At 39.3% G+C, this 26155-nt stretch overlaps 1 protein-coding gene and 1 pseudogene across 3 annotated transcripts in view; both read left to right on the top strand.

Moving 5' to 3' along the window:
• The window catches only part of WDR19 (WD repeat domain 19), a 98841-nt gene that overhangs the window by 10418 nt on the left and 62268 nt on the right, over positions 1–26155 (top strand). For all 3 annotated transcript variants that reach the window (XM_059163331.1, XM_059163338.1, XM_059163345.1), the window contains 8 exons: positions 4538–4653; positions 8213–8328; positions 12829–12909; positions 15251–15363; positions 15632–15805; positions 24335–24405; positions 24868–25040; positions 25133–25247. In XM_059163331.1, the coding sequence (XP_059019314.1) occupies positions 4538–4653; positions 8213–8328; positions 12829–12909; positions 15251–15363; positions 15632–15805; positions 24335–24405; positions 24868–25040; positions 25133–25247 (959 nt within the window). The remainder of the gene's footprint in view (positions 1–4537; positions 4654–8212; positions 8329–12828; positions 12910–15250; positions 15364–15631; positions 15806–24334; positions 24406–24867; positions 25041–25132; positions 25248–26155) is intronic.
• Positions 20351–21303, top strand: LOC131824820 (protein BEX1-like; annotated as a pseudogene).

Raw genomic sequence — 26155 nt, 5'->3', positions numbered from 1 at the left:
AAGCCTGGAGTTTTCAATGTCACTGGGCTTGGCTAGGATAGATAGGCACTGCCGCACTCTTGGTGAGATGACAGGGAGGTACAGCATGGAAACAACGTCTTAAGAGACCCCGGGGTACAAAATGGGGATATTATTTGCTCTTCTCAGAACATGTCCCTGAGTGATATTATTCATGGAGACACCTCCCCAGGAACAAAGGAGCAGGTCAGCACATTTCCCTCTCCTGCCGCTCAGCATAAACACAGAGCCACCTGCAGAAGCAGTGCAGTGTGGAAACTGGCTGCCTAACTTGCTTACACTAAGCACTCCCTGTGCTTTGGTGGAAGTGCTTTTCTCAGTGATGCTTACCTCAGTCCCAGTGTACCAGACCCCTGCCTGGAAGACCAGCACAAACCCCTGCCTACACCATGTTTCCTAGCCTGAGGGTGTTGCAGGGTCTTAGTTCTGGTGGAGGTGGTGACAGGTCTCATTTCATAATCAGACTAAAAGCTCATCTAGTTAAAACTCACCACATTCAGATCAGGAACCAAACATTATATACAGCAAGTAAGGAGAGCTTCTGCAGATGACTGGAGGATAGAACAGCTAAAACACAATAGCAGAGTACATGTAAAAAAAAAAAAAAAAAAAAGACCCATCTATATACTGCCTACAAGAGATTCATTTTAGACCTGAAGACACCTGCAGATGGAAAGTGAGGGGGATAGAGAAACATCATGCAAATGGATGTCAAGAGAAAGCCAGAGGAGCAATACTTATATTGGACAAACTCTAACACAAAGACTGTAACAAAAGACAAAGAAGGACACTATAGAATAATAAAAGGGGCAAGAAGATATAACAATTATAAATATTTAAGCACCTGGCACAGGAGCACCCATATATATAAAACAATAACAAACATAAGGGAACTAATCAATAATACAATAATCGTAGGGGACTTCAACACCCCACTTACATCAATGGACAGAACATCTAAACAGAAAATCAACAAGGAAATAATGGCCTTGATGACATACTAGACCAGATGGACTTAACATATATTTGGAACATTCATCATAAAACAGCAGAATACACATTCTTTCATTTTTTTTTTTTTTTTAAGAGAGAGAGGGAACCTTAAACAGACCCCACGCTCAGTGGATGAGCCCAACACAGGGCTCAATTCACAAACCTGAGATCGTGACCTAAGCCAAAATCAAGAGTCGCTTGCTTATCTGATTGAGCCACCAAGGTGCCCCAGAATACACACTCTTTCAAGTGCATATGGAACATTCTCCAGAATGGAGATCACATATTAGGTCACAAAATAGGCCTCAACAAATAGAAGATTGAAGTCATACCATGCAACTTTTCTTACCGCAACACTGGGAAACTAGAAGTCAACCACAAGAAAAAACCTGGAAAGACCACAAATACATGGAAGTTAAGTAACATGCTACTAAACAATGAGTGGTTCATCTAAGAAATAAAAGAAGAAATTAAAAAGTACATGGAAACAAATGAAAATGAAAACACAATGGTCCAAAACCTTTGAGATGCAGCATAAGCAGTCCCAACAGGGAAACATATAGCAAAGAGGCTTACCTCAAGAAGCAAGAAAAATCTGAAATAAACAACTTAACCTTACAGCTAAAGGAGCTAGAAAAAAAACAAAAAATGAAGCCTGAAGCTAGCAGAAAGAAGGAAATAATAAAGATTAGAGCAGAAATAAAGGATTTGGAAACTTAAACAATAGAACAGATTAGTGAAGCCAGGAGCCAGTTCTGTGGGAAAAAAATCAATAATATTGATAAACCTCTAGCCAGAGTTATCAAAAAGAAAAAAGAGAGGACCCAAATAAACAAAATCACACATGAGAGAGGAGAAATAACAACCAACATCACAGACATACAAACAATTATAAGAGAATATTATGAAAAACTATATGCCAACAAATTGGACAACCTGGAAAAAATGATTAAATTCCTAGAAACAATTGAATTACCCAAGCTGAAACAGGTGAAATAGAAAACTTGAACAAACCAATAACCAGCAAAGAAATTGAGTCAGTAATCAAAAAATTCACAACAGGGGCGCCTGGGTGGCTCAGCGGGGTAGGCCGCTGCCTTCGGCTCGGGTTATGAACTCGGAGTCCTGGGATCGAGCTCCACATCGGGCTCTCTGCTCAGCAGGGAGCCTGCTTCCTCCTCTCTCTCTGCCTGCCTCTCTGCCTGCTTGTGATCTCTCTCAAATAAATAAATAAAATCTTAAAAAAAAAAATTCACAACATACTCCACGATCAAATGGCTTCACTGGTGAATTCTACAAAACAGTTAAAGAAGAGTTAATGCCTCTTCTCAAACCATTCCAAAAAATAGGGGTGCTTAGGTGGCTCAGTTATTAAGTGACTGCCTTCAGTTCAGGTCATGATCTCAGGGTGCAGGAATCGAGCCCCAGGATCCCTGCTCAGTGGGAAGCCTGCTTCTCCTTCTCCCACTCCCCCTGCTTGTGTTCCCTCTCATTGTATCTCTATGTCAAATAAATAACTAAATCTTAAATATATATATATATATATATATATATATATATATATATATATATAAAACAGAAAAGGAAAAGGAAAGAAAACTTCTAAATTCATTCTGAGTCCAACATTACCCTGATACCAACACCAGATAAAGATTCCACTAAAGGGGCGCCTGGGTGGCTCAGTGGTTTGGGCTGCTGCCTTTGGCTCGGGTCATGATCTCAGGGTCCTGGGATCGAGCCCCGCATCGGGCTCCTTGCTCCGCAGGAAGCCTGCTTCCCTCTCTCTCTCTCTCTCTCTCTCTCTGCCTGCCTCTCTGCCTACTTGTGATCTCTGTCTGTCAAATAGGTAAAATCTTAAAAAAAAAAAAAAAAGATTCCACTAAAAAAAAAAGAACTATTGGCCAACATCCTTGATGAACATAGATGCAAAAGTTCTCAGTAAAATACTAGCAAACCCAATCAAACAATACATTTTTAAAAAATCATTCACCATAGGGGTGCTTGGCTGGATCTGTCACTCACACCTGTCAAAATGGCTAAAATAAAAAACAAAGAGCAATAGGTGTTGGCGAGCATGTGGAGAGAGGGCAACCATCTTGCACTGTTGGTAGGAATGCAGACTGGTGCAGCCACTCTGGAGAACAGTATGGAGTTTCCTCAAAAAAGTTAAAAAAGAACTACCCTTCAGTCCTTCAATCATACTACTCTAGATACTCACCCAAATAATACAAAAATATGAATTCGAAGGGATACATGCACCCTGATGTTTATAGCAGCATTATCAACAGTAGCCAAATTATGGAAACGGCCCAAGTGTCCATTGACTGATGACTGGATGAAGATGTAGTATGAATGTATGCATGTGTGTGTACATATGTGTATATCTATAGGTATATGCACAGATATATACACACATATCGACAATGGAATATTCCTCAGCCATAAAAAAGAAATCTTTCCATTTGCAGCATCAGTGGAGCTAGAGTATAATGCTAAGTGAAGTAAGTCAGCAAGTGAAAGACAAATACTATACCATTTTACTCTTATGTGGAATTTAAGAAACAAAGCAAGCAATGGAGGGGGGGAAAAAAGAGGCAAAACAAGAAACACTCTTATCTGTTGAGAACAAACTGATGGTTACCGGAAGGGAGATGATGGCGGGTAGTGGTGAGAGAGGTGATGGGGATTAGGAGGTGTGGTTGTCGTGATGAGCCCTGGGTGATGTATGGAAGTGCTGAATCACTGTATTGCACACCTGAAGCTAATATTATACTCTTAACTACTTGGAATTTACATAAAAACTTTAAAAAGTGACAGAGCTGGAAAAGATATGTCCTATTTAAGGTGATGAATTCCAAGTGATTTTTCCAATGTAGTATGTTAGAGGACTCTACTTAACACTTTTTTTTTTTAGTTTTTTTTTTAGGGTCTTTTTTTTTTTTTTTTTTTTTAGTTTTTTTTTTTTTTTTTTTAGTTTTTTTAAGCAGGGGTTGGGGGGGAAGCTGAGGGAGAGGGAGAGAGAGAGACTCTTAAGCAGATTCCATGCCCAGTGTGAAGCCCAATGTGGGGATCAGTCTCACAACCCTGAGATCATGACCGGAGCCGAAGTCAAGAGTTGGACGCTTAACGGACTGAGCTATCCAGGCACTCTGGAACCTACTTTTTTGTTGTTATTGTTGTTAAAGCATGTGGCGTCATCATCCATTAAGATTTTTCCACATTTACAGCTATCAGGCTGACCAGACTGTCTCATCATGACTCATTTTATGACCTTTGAGGTTCCAGCGTGACTGAAGTAGAGTTTGTATTTATTACATATGTATGTTAGGTCTAACTGACCATAACATCATCTTATAGCTTCTCCAAAATGCCTTTAGCCCTTAGTCTTTGTCCTAAAGCAGTAAGTTCTAATTTTGTACTTCAGTTTCTAAGTAGATATTAAAATTATTCATGAAATACTTTTTAAAAGAACTACCTGGAGATTATGATTGTGAGTTTTTTAGTGATTTATATCTTAACATTACAGGGATCAAATGTCTTTCCTTCTTTGGTCAAAAATTGGAAGTTTCCTGGCCGTTGGAACCGTTAAAGGAAATTTGCTTATTTATAATCGTCAGACATCTCGAAAGATTCCTGTGCTGGGTAGGTTATAGCTGAAAACACCGCTCTGTATTTGAGATGCTTTACATAAATGTAATGTTTTATGCCTCAAATTTTTCTGATATTGCCAAGGAAATTGTATAGTAGTAAAGCTCCCCCGGGTAAGCCTCAGAGCTAGCTAAACTACAAGATCCCTCTTCACTGTTTATGAAGAATTACCAGGCCACACAGAATAGTTGCTCTAAGGTCACCTGTGCCTTTGAACACCAGGACATTAACAGCAGATTGTACTTGTGGACATGAGATAGACGGTGCTGTGTATATCAGCACGTTAGTAGATGGACTGAAACATTTGGTGACTGTTTTGGTCAGAATATATCTAGATTCTTAATTCTGACCTCTTATTCTCTCCAAACAGCAATTGAGTGTGCACGGCGAGTTATATTGAACCTCAGGGTATATGACTAGAGGGTGTTTGTTCCTTGTTTGACCTTGGTTCAGACTCTTTGATTCCCCCAGTCTCTGGTCGCTTATAATCTGCCTTCCGAACACCCAAGAAGAAACACATCGATTCTTTTCAATTATCCTAACATCCTGCTGGTGAATGGTGAAACTAGTAGGTTAATCATACCCAGGTGACCAAATAATTATAATTTATTGCTAAGTAAGGAATTAAACTTTGGAGATAAGAGTGCCATCAGAATACTTGAGAAAGTGCCTTTCAATTAAGGACACATAATTTATTTCAATTTTTTTCACATACATATATATCTTTAATATTTATATTTTTGGTGCTCCTGCCAAAAGGTAATGCTATTGACCCATTTGAAAACCTAAACAAAATATTTTGAGTTACAAAAATCAACTTTCACCATAAATTGACTATTTGACCTCAGTTAGGCATTTTTTCGTGTCCCCCTTCATCTGTAGGAACACCCTACCAGTTAACTTACAGGCCCCAGAAAGTCTGACACTTAACATATAAGAAAATAATCTGTCAAAGCATAATTATTTTATGTCAAGTATTTGTCACATATACATAATTGTATAGGTGATCTTTGTATTTAATATGAATATTGGGTCTCAGTCATTTATTATAAAATGGGCCTGAGGAGATTATTTAGGTCAATTATATGTCTTAGGTCCTTTAGATAACTATATGGCTACTTTTCTCAGAGTTGGTTATGATTTGTGGCTCTGCTTTTTTTCCCTTTTAAATAACTCACTTTCCTAAATCCAAGGATTTCCACTCTAGAGAGCCCCCCCATGGTACCATGAGCTGCCAGCATTTCACAGTAACTAAAATCTGTTAACCTTGTTGCGTCTTGTACTGATTTATTCCCTTCAGCTAAACCACATACAGGCAGTTCTCATGTTGTGTGACTCTTATATTATTCTATTATATTCTATTATATATTATATATGATTATATTATATTATTATTATATTATTCATTTACTATGGTTTAATTAAATACTGCCAGTCTCCCAATAACATGGTTCAAACTTCAGTTACCATAGTAACTGAGTTAATATTATTTAAATAAGTCAGTGTGTGTCAAGTGCCCAGTACTATAAGTAGGCACACAAAACGGGTTAACTGATCTTGATGTTAAGGCTAACCTGAGTTCTGAGCCCTGGAAGAAACAAAGAGGCCATGAAGTATACAGAAAGGGGGGTGAAGAGATTTTCTTCTCCCTTTCTGGGGTATAGAAGGAAGTTCGTCTTTGGCTTTTTCCCACCTCTCTTTGTGCACTCTTCTTCCCTTCCTAATGCACATCTCTGTGGGCCCAGTGCAAGGTACGACACGAGTCCCTTCATCTATGGTCACCAAACTCTCCTCCATTTCGGTGTCTTCTCTGAATGGTCCCTTCACGTTTGTGCCCTGATCTTCTGATTTGAAATGCCATCCAAATCGTGACCAGTCCTATACTGATCTCTTCCTATCTCCAGACTCCCGTATCCACTGCTTATTCAACATTTCTGACAAGATGTCCAGTAAACACTTGAAATTTCGTATCTCTAAAGCCCTTCTTAACCGCAGCTGCTCCTCTCACCGTTGAGGACATCCCATCCTTTCAGATCTTGAGGCTAACACTTTAGCATCCTCCTTGACTCTCCTCTTTCTCATACCCTCCTCGTCTAATTTGCCAGAAAATCTTGTAGGCTCTTGCTTCAGATATTTCCAGAATCCAGCCTGTTCTCACCATCTCTCCTGTTACCACTGTGTGTAGAGCCCCACACATCTTCCACGTGCATTTCGGCGCTCTCGGAACTGGCTTCCCTGCTCCAGCTCTTTCCCCGTTATAAAATATTCTCAAGCTAGGGACCAGAGCGAGCTTTCTGCTCAGTCCTTTCCAGTGGGTCAAAGCCAGGGTCCTTACAGTGGCCGGCCAACACCCTCATGACCTGGCCTTACAAACTCTGATTTCGTCTCAGACTCCGCCCCTTCTCCTTCCTCTGCTCCAGCCACACTGTCCTCCTCCTGAGCCTCTGACACACCAGGACTCTGGCCTCAGGGTCTACTCACTTAACATCTACTTCTTTAGAACCTACTTCCAGCATCAGTACCATATTCAGTTCTGTAAGGGCGAGAAAGAATAAAATTAATGTGGTCTCTGCTCTCAAAAAGCAGCAAACTTCTCTAGCACTTTCTGAATTTAAAAAAAAAAAAAAAAGGCTATATAAAAAATAGCTAAACTTCTCTAGTACTTTCTGTATGCCTGGCACTCTTCCAAATGCCTGAACTCATTTGATCCTCAATTCTGTGCAGGCCCTACTATTATCCCCAATTTATGGATGTGTGACTAAGGAATAGAAATGTTAGGTAGCTTACCCAGTGTTTATAGTCAGTGGAAGACTGAGATTCAAACGCAAGCAGGCTAGCTCCAGAATATATTGACTTAACCAATCTATTCCTCATTGTAGAATGAATCTTGAGGCTCAAGGATTTATTTGTCCTAGGACCTTCAACAAATGCACCCGGTGTCAAGTATATGATTTTTCCCCCCAAAATACAGTTTTTGTACTGGCTAGATTCCTCAGCGGGAAAGTCTCCTGATACTTATCACTTCCGTCTAGTATCACTTCCTAGTTAAGTGACTCAGTTCTCCACACCAGTCTTAATAAGGTACATTCAGATTTGCACCTCAGTATGACCAGAAATCAAATGTGTTCTAGTTTTACATGAGTAACCCAAACTGAATGTTGAATCTGTTTATACCAAGTTGTCTACCACGTTGTGAAACTGAGTGTAGTAAAGTAACTTGAGTGCCTTGGGATTTAGTGCTTGTGGTAGGACATTATTGTTATATGGTTTGGTTATATGGTAAGCTAACAAACTTGTCCAGGAGCTGAGTATCTCTTCATGTTAGAGCCTGTACTCATACCCATTTAGCTAGTTGAAAACCGTTATATTGCTTTAGAACTTGGTAATGACTTTTAAATAAGGTTGCTCAGACACTAACTACTTTGATGAGATTTAGCATTCCTTGTCTGTTTAATATCGACAGCCTATTACCTAGACTTTTAGATTGACAGCACAGATCTTTTAATTTTTTTGAGAAACCCACGTGTCTGTACAAAAATCATCTGTTTTTCAGGAAAACATACTAAGAGAATCACATGTGGATGTTGGAATGCAGAAAATCTGCTTGCTTTAGGTGGTGAAGATAAAATGATTACCGTTAGCAATCAGGAAGGTGACACGATAAGACAGGTAATTCCGTATCATCTTTGGTCTGGTGTATTCAAAACTTTCCCTGAAATAAAGTTTGTCTACCAAACTAATCTGTGAAATTTTAAAATCTCTGTGTGGGATCTGTATGCAATAACTTCCTTTCCAAAGTAACAAAAACTGTTCTTCTTAGGTATTAGAACACTTTATCTAAATATCTTCCTTTGTACATTTGCCATTACCTAGTATTGGCATGAATTATTGGCTCTGTGGTTATAGCTAGGCTGTATATTTGTGAGATAACTCTGATTTTATATGCGTATAGTCATAATATAAATGTTAATAACTGGGCTCAGAGTCTGGTCTGCCTGATTCTAAAGCCCATGCCTTTAACTGGTGTATTAAATTGCTTCCAAGCTAATCCTTATTAAATTTAGTTTTAGGAATAAAGTTTACTATTGTTCAAATTTCCCAGTTGAATAGATCTTCAGCGGCAACTTGAGGGAATTTATATTGCCAGTAGCTACTACATAATCTCACCAGTGGATAAATTTTACTTTGGACCACTTGGCATATGACTTAGTATTGCCAGGACCATACTGACTAGCAAATTCTTTGAATACCCTATAGGTATATGGCACTGTGCTATGTACTTAAGAAGAAATGTGAAATATGGTCCTGTATTAGTTCTCTATTGCTACATCACAAATTACCCCCCAAACCTAGCAGTTTCAAAACAATATACATTTATTGTTTTATAGTTTTTATGGATGAGGAATGCAGATGTAGCCTAGCTGCTTTAAGGTCTCACAAGCCTGCATTTTCCTGGTCAAGGTTGGAGTCTCATCTGAAGGCTTGACTGGGAAAAAAGTCTGTTTCCAAGCTCATTCGCATGGTTCTTGACAAGAGTTTAATTCCTTATAGGTTGTTAGGCTTAGGATCTCAGTTCCTTTCTGGCCATTGATTAGAAACCCACCTAATTTCATTGCCACAGGATTTCTCCATAGAGTGCCTCTCCACATAGCAGGTGGTAAGACAAGGAGAGCAGCCACTTAAAACTTAAGCCACAATCTCTTAATAAATAACCTGATCTCAAAATCATTTTTGCCATATTCTGTTATGTAGACGTGAGTCCCGTCCAGCCCACATTCAGCTAGGTGAGGATTACTGTGGCTCATTTTAGAAGCTGCCAACCATAAGCTCCTACTCTCAAGAAGACAGAACTAATCATGATAAAACACACACAACCTTATACCATGATTGCCATATCTTTTGGTATAGCTTACAAGTCCCATAATATCTGAGATGGAGGAGATCAGTGCAAGTTGGATTATGAACCTTTAAAAGACAGACAATCTGAATCAGTCAAGGTGTAGGATAAATTGCTGTAACAGAGTGTTCCAAAATTACAAGGGCTCTAAAAATATGCTAGTTTGGGTGGTTTTTCCTCTTTCTCTTCCTCATGGAACAGAGACAGGTGGGCAGATCATCTGTGCATCTCTGCTTCACAAGGCGCTACACAGTCCCAGGTTCCTTCCATCACATTGCTCTGCCTTTTGCAAGGATGTTTTGTCCTCTTCTGCATAGTTACTCACACCACACCTGCGTTTTCCCTCCAGGAAGAGAGAAAGAAAGTGTAGTGCAAGAGATATTTAAAGGGCCTCGTCTAGTAGATGCACTTATTTTTTCCATCCATATCACTAGAACCTAGTGGCTATGTGACTAGGTTCTTCACTGCTGCCAGTGAAGCCGCAAATATCATCTCTGTAATTGTGTACTCTACTGAAATTTGTTTAAGTGGATATTGTAAGACGTTTAACAGTCTGTTGTTCAACCCTAGTAAAATAACATGGACAGAGGTAGGAGGAAGAACTTATAGCTTGTTCATAGCTTGTTCAAGATTGGCCTACTGAAGATAGGAGTTCTGAGAATTTACAGAAAACAAGACTGAAGAAGAACATTGGTTTCTGTATCTGGACAGCTCTGAAAGTTAGGCAGAAGTTACTCAACCATGTTGAGTAGAACCATAGCATGATTAAACTTGTTCTTTTTTTTTTTAATTTACTTGACAGAAATCACAAGTAGGCAGAGAGGCAGACAAAGAGAGAGGGGGAAGCAGGCTCCCCGCTGAGCAGAGAGCCCGATGTAGGGCTCGATCCCAGGACCCTGGGATCATGACCTGAGCCGAAGGCAGCTGCTTTAACCCACTGAGCCACCCAGGCGCCCCATGATTAAACTTGTTCTTAAGATTAATTAGGATAAAAAATATTTTCTAGAAACCTAAAATTTTGACATTCTATTTTGGTGCCATTTTGAGTTAGAATGGTAGATATGCAAGTTGAAATGCTTTAGCTCTGCACTCACTTCCTTGTATCCATATCAGACATCATCAGTAGATATTGGCATTTTTTTCCTCCACTGAATAAGGACATGACCTTACAATATTTTGCTACATCACATCCTAGGAAATAACTACATTCAGTTGTTATTTACATACAAGATAGCTATTTCCCATCGCTGATCTCTAAGAAGTATTCTTCTAGAATTAGGTATACTCTCTAATTTGTCCTGGGGTAAGCAAAGCATACATGAAAAGTATTGCTTTATTTTGTGTTGTCTCTAATTGCTTTGAATTTACTACTCTGCAGATCACTCCAGTGTTTCTTGTGTGGATTTATTTTTATTTATCCTACTAAGGACTTGCCTTGTTCTTTAAATCTGAAGTTTGCTGTCTTTCATCAATTCTGGAAAATTTTGTCATTATCTCTTTCAGTATTACTTTTTGCCCTTTCTATTCTGTCCTTCTGGACTGACAGACATACGTTGGACCTTCTACCTCTTTATCTCTCTTTTTTTGTTTAAGAATTTATTTATTGATTTTAGAGAGAGCCGGGAGAGTAGTAGAGGTAGGGGGACAAGGAGACGCTGTGCTGAATGGGGAGCCCAACTTGGGGCTCAGTTTCATGACTCTGAGACTATGATCCTGAGATCATAACTTGAGGTGAAACTGAGAGTCAGATGCTCAACCAACTGAGCCACCCATGTGCCCCTCTTTATCTCTCTTTCATATCTTTTTGTCATTCTGTGCAACCTCCTGGGTTATTTACTTAATCAATTTATTTACTCTTTATTCAAATTTATCTGGCCATCTATCTTATTAATTTTTTTAATCTTAATGATTCTGTTTCTTATTATTAGAAAGTACTTTAGATAAATAGGCAGATGGGGTTAAGAGATACAAACTTCCAGTAAAATACATAAGTCATGAGGGTGTAATAATATACAGGATAGGGAATATAGTCATTAGTATTGTAATAATTTTTTATGGTGAGATAGTAGCTAGACTTACCATGGGGAAGGTAATTTTGTAATGTATATAAGTATTGAATTACTGTGTTTTACATCTGAAGCTAATAGCATATTGTATGTCAAGTAAAGAGTTGATCCCTCAACAACATGGTTTGAACTGTGGAGATTTACTTATATGCATATAATTTTTGATAAATATAATACAGGACCATAAATATATTTTCTCTTATGATTTGCTTAATAACATTTTCTTTTCTCTAGCTCACTTTATTGTAAGAATACAGTATGAGATATACAGAATATATAAAATGTCTATGAATTGTTTATATTATTGGTAAGGCTTCCAGTGAAAGTAGGCTATTGTTTATATTATTGGTAAGGCTTCCAGTGAAAGTAGGCTATTAGTAGTTAAATTTGGGGGGACTCAACATTATATTTGAATATTCAACTGTAGGGGCTCAGCTCCCCTAACCTCCACATTGTTCAAGGGGCAGCTGTACTTTAATAAATAAAGAAAATTACTTTGTAGTTCTCTAAAAAAATCTGTCTGGACTTTTTTTTTTTTTTTTTAAGTCTTTTGTCATACTTCTGAGTCCTTTACATCTTTGGTCATTTTTAAAGTGTCTAGCGGAGTGTCTCTCTGCTAGTTTTGTGCTTCTTAGATCTGCTGACTTTTGTTCTTGATGTGTTATGTCTTGTGACTTTTCTCATTTTGAATTGTGAACTCCTCTTCAGCAGGGCTTGTCTGTAGAAATTTTTTTATCGCTTTGGAAAAGGCCTTGGATTTGTTTTTGACAAACACTCCAAGGAGTTTCTAACCCACTCAAAGTATAAATACGAACTTCAGATCATAATGAAGATGAGAAGGTCTTTGAAATGAAAAGAACCTTTTCAGTATTTTTTCTGACCCAAAGTTCAGCCCAAGTCAAATAGCCTTCTTTATTGTCTCCTTACCAACTGCTCTGGATAGCTAGAGCATCAGTTTCTACACATACTTCGGTTTGTGGTTTGCTCTTTGCTTATTTTCCCTGGAAATTTTCCTTGCCTTCTTTCAAGCTTTTCTCTCTATTTAATAAGACATGTGTTCTATATCATCCACAATTTCCAGATGTTTGTAGCTGTGGGATTTTTCAGGTATAACAGAAGTGAAAGCAAGTTACTGGTTTTATTATAAATTCAGAATGAATTTAAGTGTTGCACTTATTCCTCGTGATAATATTTCTGTCCCTGCAGACACCAGTGAGGTCAGAGCCTAGCTACATGCAGTTTTCCATGATGAAGACAGATGACCGAACGTCTGCTGCTGAAAGCACGGTGAGAATTCAAAGTCACAGCCGTGTCCAAGTTATTTTGATAATTTCATAGACTATGCTTTCTCCTTTTCCAGGATGGTTCCGAATGTATATGGATAAATAAATTATGGTGTGTCATTTGTTAAATTAGTAAAGACTCCAGTGTCTGAGGCATACGTTGCTTTTGCTGCTGCTGACAGTAGCACAGGAAATGAGGACATCTTCTTATTACTCTTGGTGTTGCTTTTCTCGTTCTTGTGGTAGCAGAAACAGCGAGGGTACCTTTATAAACAGAAGACTGATTTCTACGTGATTTTTTATTTTCTCTCTTTTGGAGGTGGTGACCAGAACTCTGGAATTTGTAGTTTTTGTTAATGTCTTAGATGCAATTTCCTTGCCACATAGTATTCTGAAATCCAGAGGATCTTCGCAATTACCCAGAAAGCCAGCCAGAGAGAAAACAAAACAAAAACCAAGAGGACAACCACCGCAGGGTCCCCATAAAACTGTAAAACCCCAGTATCAAGGGCAAAGAAGATATTAAGCTCCTGGTATTGCCCTAAAACCTGTATACTACATAGATACTACTTTTATTTTTAATTCGTTCCCATTATTCTCATTCTTTTTAATTTTTTTTAAAAAATTTTAACCTATTTAACCATCACGAGGTTCAATACAACAAATTCCATAATAACCTTTTAACTTGGACTTTTTTGATACATATACCTGTGTTTTTCTTGCTTTTCTATTTTTTTAAAATATTCATATATAGATGAGCTTCAAGGTAATCCTCTTTCCCCAATCAAGACTAGCCCTATATATAAACCAGTTTAATCCTCCTTTATCCCGGGAAAGGGGAGTTCTTTAACAAAGATATCAAGATACAAACAGGAAGACTCAAAATAACCTTCCTTGTCCACACTGAGGATTTATAACCACACTCCCATCTTTTTCTTCTGCCAGTGTTCCTGTGTATTTGTTTTTGTTCTGGTTGTATATAAACCTTATACTTGGGGTTCATTTTGGCTGGGTTCTTTTTTTCTTGTCATTTACTTTTGTCAGTCTTTTTGTCTGTTTTTGTTTGTATACTTTATAAATCTTACCTTTGGGACCCATTCTGGCCAGGTCTTCTCTTTTTTTTTTTTCTTTTCTTTTCTTTCTTTCTTTCTTTTTTTTCCCCCTGTCTCTCTCTTTCTCTCTTTTTTTCTCTTTCTTTTTGATGGGAACTCCTGATTGCACAGAAGCGTTTCAGGGTGCACCTTGCCTGGATCGTGGTTGATATATTCAGCTACACATCCCCTCAGCCACTTCTCACCAAAATGACTAGGAGGAGAAATGCCCAACAGAGGAAATATTCAGAGACTGTGCCCTCTCCATCAGAGAGCTATTGGATATGGACATAAACAGTATGTCGGAAAGGGAATTCAGGGTAACAATTATCCAGGCAGTGGCTAGGTTGGAGAAAGCCATTAATACAAATATATTTAAATGCAATACTCTTCTTTTTCTTAAAAAGCTATTATTGACTCGATAATGACTTATAATTGATAGACTAAGGAACTGGGTCAAAGTGTTTCTCTTCTTATATGAATCCATCACCCTTAATGAGCCCAAGTAAGCAATACACTCTTTTCTCTCCCTCACACAATTACATCTTCCACTAAGAATTACAGTTAAGTATTGACTTGTGTGAGTGACAGAGGGACACTAGTCTAGCCGCATTGACCAATGACCTGCAGGAGATGGAAAGAGTGATGCAAAAAGCCAAGCGCATTTATCCACACCATGTGGACTGTAATCCCCAATGGCTCAAAATCAGAATGACCTCTTAGGCAGGAAGACTCTGTACTCCGAAATGCGCTCATTTTCAGTGGAACTGTGTTGGACTTCTGTCCCTGTGCCGTACAGTACTCTAATGAGAGGTATAGAGAATTTTTAAAAGTTAATCAACCCAGCTATTTTAGTGTAACTCTTAAAGGTGCAAAGCCAAGGACCCTTCTCAGACTGTATATTAATACAATGTATTTTTAAAGTCACGTTGTTATCGTATTAGTTAAAACATTTATTTTTTTTTTTTAAGATTTTATTCATTTATTTGACAGACCGAGATCACAAGTAGGCAGAGCGGCAGGCAGAGAGAGAGCAGGGGAAGCAGGCTCCCTGCTAAGCAGAGCCTGATTCGGGGTTCAATCCCAGACTCTGGGATCATGACCTGAGCCAAAGGCAGAGGCCCCCTGGTTAAAACATTTAATGTAAACTTGGCTCATGTTTTCATCATTTAGGCTCATCTATTTGAATTTGCTTATTGGTCTTCATGAAGTCCTAAGTAATTCATTCCACAATCTCTTAATCTTTCCTGGCAGATCAGCGTGGTGGTTGGCAAGAAAACGTTGTTTCTTTATAATCTGAATGACCCAGATAGTCCAATTGATCTGGAATTTCAGCAGCGCTATGGGAACATTGTCTGCTACAGCTGGTATGTACAAGCAGCTCATTACCAAAAGATGTCCCTGTGTTCTTCCTTACTCATTATATTTAATTTTTGCCCATAGCATTTGCACTTCTATATGTCACGTTTTCTGGATTATAGACTATGACTTCACATGGGAAACAACCTAGCATATTATCTGGCCCTCGACAAATTATGTTCTGTAGTTCTTTACTTCTAATGTACTTGATGATTTACTGTGTTGCCAATGATAGCTAACCCTCCTTTTACTGTACCGTTGCCTTTGTTGCTATAGGTATGGTGACGGCTACATCATGATTGGTTTTTCACGTGGAATTTTTGTGGTCATCTCCACTCATATTCGAGAGATTGGTCAAGAGATATTTCAGGCTCGTGACCACAAAGATAGTCTAACCAGTATTGCAGTCTCACAGACCCTTAATAAAGCTGCTACGTGTGGTGATAATTGGTAAGTTACACTTAAAAATTCCCAGGAAAGCTTATGTAAGGAATGTTTAAGAGATACAACAAGAGGGGCGCCTGGGTGGCTCAGTGGGTTAAAGCCTCTGCCTTCGGCTCAGGTCATGATCCCAGGGTCCTGGGATCGAGCCCCATGTTGGGCTCTCTGCTCCATGGGGAGCCTGCTTCCTCCTCTCTCTCTCTCTCTCTCTGCCTGCCTCTCTGCCTACTTGTGATCTCGGTCTGTCAAATAAATAAAATCTTAAAAAAAAAAGAAAAGATATTCAACAAGTCTTTGATAGCCTGTGGGAATCTGTCAGCCGAACTCTCCTGCACTCTTAAAATATGTTTGCAATTGAAAACTTCTAAGACTCCTGCTAGAACACACAGGCTGAAACCTAAAATGCTAAATGTTTACCAATGACAAAACCTAAAACGGAGAATTTTGAAAATCAATCTTAAAATAGGTGGTTCCGGGTAGTGTGGAGTCAGCATACTCCACCTTATACCTCTCACTGATTAATTACAACCATAAAGCCGGGGCAGAATGCATGGAACAGCTCTTTAAGGGCTCTGGAAAGTAAATAGTAGATCGAAGAAGAGCAGAACTTGAAGTGCCACCGAACCAGGGAGGAGTCTCCCAGTTTGTCTTCCAGTCTCTTGAGACTCAAGGTAGCCAAAGTCTGGAATTAGACACCAGAGTATAGACAAGAGGGCTCTGCGTGAAGCCCTCTGGTTCCGGCTCAAGTTGCAGGAAAGATAACTCCACTAACAAGAGTTGGGAAGATCTCCCAGCTTCCTTTCTTTTTCCTTGTTCTTTCGTGCCCCAGCCACCATGCCACTTTGCAGTAGCAGCAACAGCCGTGGGAGGAAGGACCCACAGACACCCGCAACTCTGACAGAGGATAACCTTCCTCCAAGCAGAGGACCTATGGTCCCAGGAAGTGGGGCAGCCCCTGTTGCTTGTTCTCTGTGCCCTCACACTGCTTGGCCACAAGTATGGGTCCAGTTGTGGAAGGGCAAGGCACATCAGGGTAACTAGATCCCCAGCTTTCCTGCTGGGAGACCAAAAAAGGGAAGCCCCAGAGAATCAGAACATACCAGGGAGATTTTGTAGAGGAAAGAGCTCTGGAAAGTAACCGGCTAAAGACATTTGTGAACTCCCAGGTTCACTCCTGAGCTATATATGTGTGCATCATCCTAAATATACCAAAGACTTCAAGAACTGAACCAAGGAATAGACCTTAGTGCAAGTCTTGTGGATCACAGAGTGAGCAGAATAGGTAGATATCTGAGTACGACTGCAAAGCCTTTGAAAATGGAACTGACGTTGAAACCTCAAGCCACAGAAGGCTGTTTGATACTCATAGCCTGAACCCAACTGGGTTGATTATTAAAAAAACAAACTTTAACCTTCTCCATGGGATTTAAACAAGATGCAGGAGTCTTGGATGTAATGTTCAGAAGGTCCAAAATAGAACCCAAACTTACCTGACATAGGAAAAATCAGGAAAATTTCAACTCACCTGAGAAAAGGCAATCAAAAGATGCCAGTGCCAAGATGACGCAGGTAGCAGCTGCTACACACACACACACACACACACAACAGATGGAAATATAGTCTTAGAAAAGAAAGAGAATCTAGAAAGAAAAACTAAATGGAAGCTTTTAGACCTGAAAAATATAATTAATGCAGTACTTACTAACAGAATGGAGATCATAAAATGTCTAGACCAAAAGCTAGACCAAAAGAAATACCCTCCGTGAGCACAGAGAAAGAAAAGATTGGAAAAAATAAACAAAGCCTCAGGGGCCTGTAAAACAATACCGAAACATCTAACATTTATGTCACAAGAGTCTCAGAAATAATGGCTGGGAACTTCTCACCTTCAGCAGAAGACAGACCTGTCTATTGTAGAAGCTCAGCAAATCCCTAAAAGGATAAGTCCAAAAAAACCTAGCGCAGACGCATCATAATCAAACTGCTAAAAAACTAACTATGAAGAAAAAAATCTTGAAAGCAGTTAACGAACAACATTTTAAGTGCAGGTTTCTCACCATAAGCCGTCAAGGCCAGAAAGAAGCATCACGACTTTCTAAAGTGCTGAAGGAAAGGGACTGTCTGCTGAAATTCATCACCCAGTGAAAGTATCCATCAGGAATTAAGTGAAATGGAAACATTCACAGATGAAGAAAAATGAGAATTTACTGCTAGCAGACCTGCTCTAAAATTGCTAAAGGAATTGCTTCAGATGGAAGAAAACAGATTACAGAAGAAAATTTGGGACGTCAAGAATAAAGGAAGAGCAGGTGTCTGGATGGTTCAGTTCATTAAGCATCTGCCTTCAGCTCAGGTCATGATCCCTGAGTCTGGGGATCGATCAGCTTCCTGCTCAGTGGGGAGTCTGCTTCTCCCTCTACCCTTCTACCCCATCTTGTGCTCCCTCCCTCTCTCTCTCAAAAATAAATAAAATCTTTTTTAAAAAAAAAGAATGAAGAGAGGCAGAAATGGTAAATAGATCTTTTTTTTTCCTTTAAAGATCTTTAACATATGGTACTGTTGAAAGTAAAAATGATGTTATTTGATAGTGTGTTCCGTGTTTAAGATGCAGTACATATGGCGAGCACAATAGAAAGGGGAGAGTGTCAGTTAAGTGTCTGCCTTTGGCTCAGGTCATGATCTCAGGGTCCTGGGATTGAGCCCCTGTGTCATCTAGTAAAATACTGATTCTAAAGAGCTTCTGAGATGTTAACTATCTATGCTATAAACTAGAGTAACCACTAAAAATATGCAGAGATACATACAAAAACACAATAATAAGTAAATTAAAATGGAATACTGAAAAATGTTCAAGTCTAAAAGGCAGCAGGACACAGACCTGTACCCCTGGGGCTAATAATACATTATATGTTAATAAAAAAAATAAAAAATTATATTTAAAAAGCCCCTGGGTGGCTCAGTGGGTTAAAACCTCTGCCTTTGGCTCAGGTCATGATCCCAGGGTCCTGGGATTGAGCCCCACATTGGGCGCTCTGCTCAGCAGGGAGCCTGCTTCCCCTTCTCTCTCTGCCTGCCTCTCTGCCTACTTGTCTCTCTCTGTCAAATAAATAAATAAAATCTTTTTAAAAAGTTATATTTTTTAAAAATGAGCCAAGTTAAAAATAAATAAGTAAAAGGCAGCAGGAAAGGAGAAATAAGAACAAAAGAAACAACAGAAAACAATGAAACAGTGGATTTAAGTTCAGACAAATCAATTAATTATGATAAATGTGTAAATGGCAGTGCTATTGGACATAGACAATTAGAATAGAGTTTTTAAGTGACCCTGTTGCCTGTTGAAACTCACTTCAATGTAATGATGTAATGAAACAACTAGGTAAAAAATAAAAGGATGGAAAAAGTTCATCTAAATGCTAACCAAAAGAGAGCTAGGTGGTTAGGCGGGTATCAGACAGAGAGCAAAGAGAATTACCAGGGATAAAGAGGCATATTGCATATTGACTAGATAAAACGATGCTAAGTGAGTATGCACCTAACAACAGAGCCCCAAAATAGAGGAAGGAAAAGCTGGCAGAACTAAAGGGAAAAATAGACAACAGTAGTAGTTGAAGTCTTCAAGGCTCCGCCTTTAATAAGATGTGGAACAACTAGACAGAAGATCAACAAGGAAATAAACATGTCAAATTGACACTTACTAAGCAGAGTGCAGGGTGCCAGGTCCTGAGCTGTGGTTCAACACGCAAGAAGAAGAATCGAAATAGAAAAGTTCATTATTCACAGGTTCTGGAGGAAGTAACCAGCCTGTCTTGACCTCAGAGAGAGGTCAAGGCCCAGTGCAGATAAAGACACAGAACCCGGGGCATGTACTTTCTATAGGGTTTATGAAAAAAACAATAGCGCCCTGAATAGACTGCTTTCGGGTTCCCAGGGTGAGGCCAGATTGGTAAATTCTAACCAGAAGTGTGGGGTTTTGGTAAGTCCCAGAGATTTTATCCTAGGGGCACGTAAGATAAATATGTGCTGGGAGGCAGGAGAGACAGTTGATCATGGGGCTTTTGGGGAAGTCACATCAGGATCTTACATCTGCTTGGGACTCTGTGAGCTGCTCTCTAGGGCACGCATTTGCAGAAGGGACTAGTGTTAGGTCACTGCAGGCCACTTGGCCAAACAGGGTGGATGCTGAGGCAGCAGCAGCATGGAGGAACTTAGCTAAATTCTCAACAGACTTGGAGAGCACTATAAACCCACTAGACCTAACACTTCTATAGAACGTTCCACCCAACAACAGAATCCATATTTTTTCTATGCACCCATGGAACATGCACTAGGGTAGTTTGTATCGTGAACCATGAAACCTCAACAAATTTAAATTGAAGTCATGCAAAATGGGTTCCTTGGCCATAACGTAATCACACTTAAATAACAGGAAGACATCAGGAAGATTCAGTGAACACTTGGAAATTAACCTATTTCCAAATATTCATGAGTGTATCTCAAAGCAAATTGAAAAATACATGCAACTGAGCCATGATCCTCCAATGCTGACTTGAACACCTTACTCTAGCGTCAGACGCAGCCTTCCCTCTCTCCCTTCTTGCTCCCGGTGGCCCTGGGGGTGTGTGGGCCAGGGGTGGCCCCAAAGAGTAGGAGGCGGAGGGGGAGCAGGTGTGCAGGTCTAAGTGTCTGCATCTGTGCACTTGCAGCAAGAATTGAGAGGAGCAGGAGATTGCATGGATAGGGCCAGGAGCAATGGCGTCCAAAGAGCAACAAGCAGTAAAAAGTCTCAACATGGACAATTGCCAACCAGGAAAATGATCAAAAGGATCAAAAGGATCAAGTTGCTAATAAAGGAGAGCCTTTGGCCCTCACTTTAGAAGCTGACTTTTGTGTGCCTAGAGTAAATCATAGGTGGTTCCATGCTAGGCATCCCATCCCACAGTATAGGTGGGACATGATTCAGGTCTAGGAGAACCACAGGCAAGGATGAGAGAAGAGAATATGGAAAGGATTAGGGAGGTGGGGGGAGATGAGCCAGCTGAAGGAGAAGCAATTCGGTCATGGTCTGGGGGCGGTTAGCATGGACCCTCCTCAACATGACCATCACGAGGACTTTTGCCTTACCCCTTGAATCCTGATGTTTTGTTTCCTAAAGTTAACAGGAAGACACACTTGTTTCCTAAACTTACATGTTCTCAGTATACCTTTGTTGCAAACCTTTTGGTGTTATGTGTCTCTTGTGGGTCTCCTACAACTAACTTCTACTCTAATGTTGTCTTTTGGCTCAATCTGTAAGATTCTGTCAGCAGGGGAATTTTACTCTATTGCATGGAAAGATGTTCATTATATATTGTGAAGTTAATAAAGTAGTTTAGGGCGCCTGGGTGGCTCAGTGGGTTAAGCCGCTGCCTTCGGCTCAGGTCATGATCTCAGGGTCCTGGGATCGAGTCCTGCATCGGGCTCTCTGCTCAGCAGGGAGCCTGCTTCCTCCTCTCTCTCTCTGCCTGCCTCTCTGCCTACTTGTGATCTCTCTTTGTCAAATAAATAAATAAAATCTTTAAAAAAAAAAAAAAAAGGTTAACTCTTAAAGTCGTTTAAAAGACTAAAAAAAAAAAACCCCACCCATACAACTGAATAAAAGTGAAAATGTAACATATCAAAATATGCTATACAGCTAAAGCAATGCTGAGAAGAAAACTTGTAGTATTAAATGCTTATATACAAAAGAAAAAAAACTCAAGTAATGTAATCTAAGTTCCTACCTCAAGAAACTAGAAAAAAAAAAGCAAAATAAGGGTAAAGCAGAAGTAATAAAATCATAAAGAGCAGAAGCTGATGACAATGAACATAGAATAGGGAAAAAATCTCTAACAGCTAAAATTGATAAACCTAGAGGTTTAAATTAATTAAAAAAACAATATCAGGGGCGCCTGGGTGGCTCAGTGGGTTAAGCCGCTGCCTTCGGCTCAGGTCATGATCTCAGGGTCCTGGGATCGAGTCCTGCATCGGGCTCTCTGCTCATCAGGGAGCCTGCTTCCTCCTCTCTCTCTGCCTGCCTCTCCAACTACTTGTGATTTCTCTCTGTCAAATAAATAAATAAAATCTTAAAAAAAAAAAAAAAAAAAAACAGGGGCGCCTGGGTGGCTCAGTGGGTTAAGCCGCTGCCTTTGGCTCAGGTCATGATCTCAGGGTCCTGGGATAGAGTCCCACATGGGGCTCTCTGCTCAGCAGGGAGCCTGCTTCCTCCTCTCTCTCTCTCTCTCTCTCTGTCTGCCTCTTCGACTACTTGTGATTTCTCTCTGTCAAATAAATAAATAAAATCTTTTAAAAAAAAAAACAATATCAGGAATGAAATAGGATTATCACTACAGGTGTGGAAGCTACAAACAACTCAGGAAGTTGAAAATTTAAAAGATTGGAAAAATTCTTTTAAAAACCACTGACTATCAAAACTCAACCCAAATGAAACAGATAATCTGAATCAGCCTATAATTCTTAAAGAAATCAAAGAATAATTTTTCACCCCTTAAAAATTTCCAGGCTCAGGTGGTTTCACTGGAGAAGTCTATCAAATATTTTTTAAAGGATTCACACCAATTTTATAAAATCTTTTCAGAAAATAAAAGTGGAGGGAACACGTCTCAACTTATTTTGTAAGGCTAGCATTACCCCAATACCAGAATCAAAGAAAATTTTTTAAAAAATTAGAGACCAATCTCTCTCATGAAACTGGACACAAAATCCTTGACAAAACTTAGCAAACTGAATTCAGCAATATATGAAAAGAATTCCACCTCATGACCAACTGGGATTTATTCCAAGTATGCAAGGCTTATTTACATTAAAAAATCAACAAAGTAACTATACCAACAGCTTAAGAACCATATGATCATATCATTTGACACAAAATTATTTCATAAAATCCAACACCCATTCATGATAAAAGTTCTCATTAAGTTAGGGATAAAGGGGATTTGCCTCAACTTGATAAAGAACACCTACAAAAAACTTATAGCTAACATGATACTTCGTAGTGAAAGTCTGAGTGCTTGCCCCTAAGATTGGGAACAAAATAAGGACCCCTACTCTCACTACTCAAATGCAACCTAATATTAAAAGTTCTAGCCACTACAATAAGACAAGAGAAAGAAATAAGATGCATCCAGTTTGGAAAAAAAAAAAGTAAAACGATTTCTATTTGTAGTTGACATGATTGCTCATGTAGAAAATCTCAAGGAATCTACAAACAAACACCTAGAACTAAAACTAATTAATGAGTGCCCCAAGATTTCAGAATCAAAGATCAACACACACAGATCGATCACGTTTCTATATACTAGCAACAAACATGTGGAAATCAAATTAAAAATATGTCTTTTTAATCACTCTGAAGAAAATGAAATACTTAGATATCACCTTAACAGAACATGGAGGGGTCTGTGTGCTGAAAATTCCAAAATGCTGTTGAAAGAAGACCCAAATAAAACGGAGAAACACACAGTATTAGTATATTAAAAATAGTGATGCCATCAAATGCTGTGAAGGATGACCAGAACCTAGAGGAGGAAGAAGTTTAAGTGTGTTTATAAAAGGACAACATAAGGGGTCCTTGTGGTGATGGAACTATTTATTCTATATCCTGACTTGTAGTGACTTGTGATGATGGAACTATTCTGTATTCTGACTGTGGTTGTGGATATATTCTATATCCTGACTGTGGTTGTGTGTCTCAAGAATCTTACATGTGATAAAATTGCTTAGAACTAAACACACACACACACACACACACACACACACAATGAATATAAGTAAAACTTGGGACATCTGAAAAAGGTTCATGAATTATGTCAATGTCAATATTTTGATTATAATATTATCCTATATTTTTTCAAGATGTCATCATTTGGGGGAAAGGAGGAGGGAATATACAGTCTCTGTATTATTTCTTACAACTGCATGTAGATTTACAATTCTACCAAAATAAAAAGTGAAGTGAAAACAAGGAGGGGAAATATATAAAGGGAAACCCCTGGGAGGGCAGAAGTGAGGAGAGGAAAGGAGCCAAGGAAGAAAGATAATCTTGCAGCCGTTAGGGGCTAACAGGCTTTCAGTGGCTTGAACCCACCTGCTCTCCCTGTAACCCTAGAGAGTAATATGTCCCCAGTTTTGCAGAGCTTTCAACCTATGCCTTGTGATTCCAAATTGAATGCTCTTTCTATGAAAGAAGTCAGGGCGATGGGGGGAGCACATTGCAAAGAGAAACTTTATTCCTCTTACAATAATTAGTGCTGCTGAAGAGAATGTTTTCCTACTCAAACTTTTCTTCAGGGCAACTTAAACCTTGTTCCTGAAACTATAGATCTGAGAATTAAGCCAGACCCAGACTCAAACACCACGCCCCAGAGGGATATTTTTTAAGATAAAATACAATTATAGAAATTCTATTATTTTCTTGTCTTGACCCAATAGATTATCCTTCACATCCCTTTCTGGAAAACCCTGACCTGTTCTGTAGCTTACTCTTTTTTTTTCATTTTTCAGCATTAAAATTCATGACTTGGCAGAATTAAAGGACATGTATGCTATAATCAACCTGGATGATGAGAATAAAGGTATTAATTTTTCTGAAGCAGAGTGACATTTTATCACTGCAGTATTACAGTAATGTGTTTATTATTATTTGATTTGTATTCATTATAGGAGGAATAAAATTATCACCCTTCATGCGAGTTCCCTAAAATAACTTACTTATTTTAGTAATTATAGAAGCCCGTAAGTCCACTTTGATCTAAAGATTTATAGTCAGTTTAATCTCAATTTCAGTTATAAAACCTAAATTCTTACATCCTTTGCCTTTGAGCCACTACGGAATGAATCGATGGTCATGTTCACATGCCTATCCGTGGTAAAGTTTTATTCTGTACAGACTTAACTATGAAAGACAGCACTTGAAGATTTTTATGTCTGAAGAGAATGTTTTCCTACTCACACTTTTCTGCAGCTTACGTGAAAATGCTTGTTTGCCTGCAACAACATTACTTGTTTTTGATCCTTTATTCTGTCAATCATTTCAGGGTTGGGCACCTTGTCCTGGACAGATGATGGCCAGTTGTTGGCACTGTCTACCCAAAGGGGCTCACTGCATGTTTTCTTGACCAAGCTTCCCATACTTGGGGCTGCCTGCAGCACGAGGATTGCGTACCTCACCTCCCTGCTTGAAGTCACAGTAGCCAACCCCGTGGAAGGGGTATGAAAATGGTGTTATTTTGACTTTATTCGTTAGTAAAATCACAGCAGTTGCAACAGTTGATCTGCTACTGTTCCTTTCCTGCATTATAGGAGCTGCCGATCACAGTTTCTGTTGATGTGGAGCCCAACTTCGTAGCGGTTGGGCTTTATCATCTGGCCGTGGGAATGAATAATCGAGCTTGGTTCTATGTCCTTGGAGAGAATGGCAAGTCTAAACCAGTTGTCATCGTCTTATATGGTGTATAACTTCTATTATTGATTGGGGAGTGCTGAAAGGTTCTTTTGAAGACCAGGCCTTTCACGCTTTTCCTTCAGCTTTTTTTTTTTTTTTTTTAAGATTTTATTTATTTATTTGACACAGAAAGAGAGAGATCACAAGTAGGAAGAGAGGCAGGCAGAGAGGTGGGGGGAAGCAGGCTCCCCCCTGAACAGAGAGCCCGAGGGACTTGATCCTAGGACCCTGAGATCATGACCTGAGCTGAAGGCAGAAGCTTAACCCACTGAGCCATCCAGGCGCCCCGCTTCAGCTCTTTCTTAAGAAGCTTAAACAGTTTTGTGAATCCTCTAAAAATTGTGCATAATTTTTGGAAAGATTTTATTCTTAACCTTTGTAGTGAGCATAGCTTCATATAGTGGGCGGAGTATGACCTTTAGAATGAGGCCCTGAGTGTAAATTCCCCAGCTGCCTCTTGGAGGTGACTGTAGACCAATTTTCTACCCCTCTGGGCCTTGGTGTAGAGCACTGGATGTGGTGCATAAATAATGAATCTTGGAACACTCTAAAAATAAATTAAAGAAAAAAAGAAGAAGAAGCCTTCATCCAGAAAAATGAGGATTCTTCTACACGTAGGGGTCAAGGATTCATAAGGAAAACTAAAGGAAATTAAATGCGATGTACTTTGCACAGTGACTTTCTTAGGCACTCCTTGGGCTGGTAGTTGGGTCCCTCCCCCCTACCTTTTATTCTTTACGTTGTGACCATTAGCATCTGAAGGGAACCTGGCTTTTTCTCCTCATTGGAGGTCAGATAACCCTCAGCCAGCTGGAGATACAGCCTCAGCTAGAGTATACCCTTAAGCTTAGGGTCATTCAAGTGAAATTTTTGGTGGTTTC

This window comes from Mustela lutreola, chromosome 1, assembly GCF_030435805.1.
Source record: "Mustela lutreola isolate mMusLut2 chromosome 1, mMusLut2.pri, whole genome shotgun sequence".
NCBI lineage: Eukaryota > Metazoa > Chordata > Mammalia > Carnivora > Mustelidae > Mustela > Mustela lutreola.
This window is presented reverse-complemented; position numbering and strand designations above follow the sequence as displayed.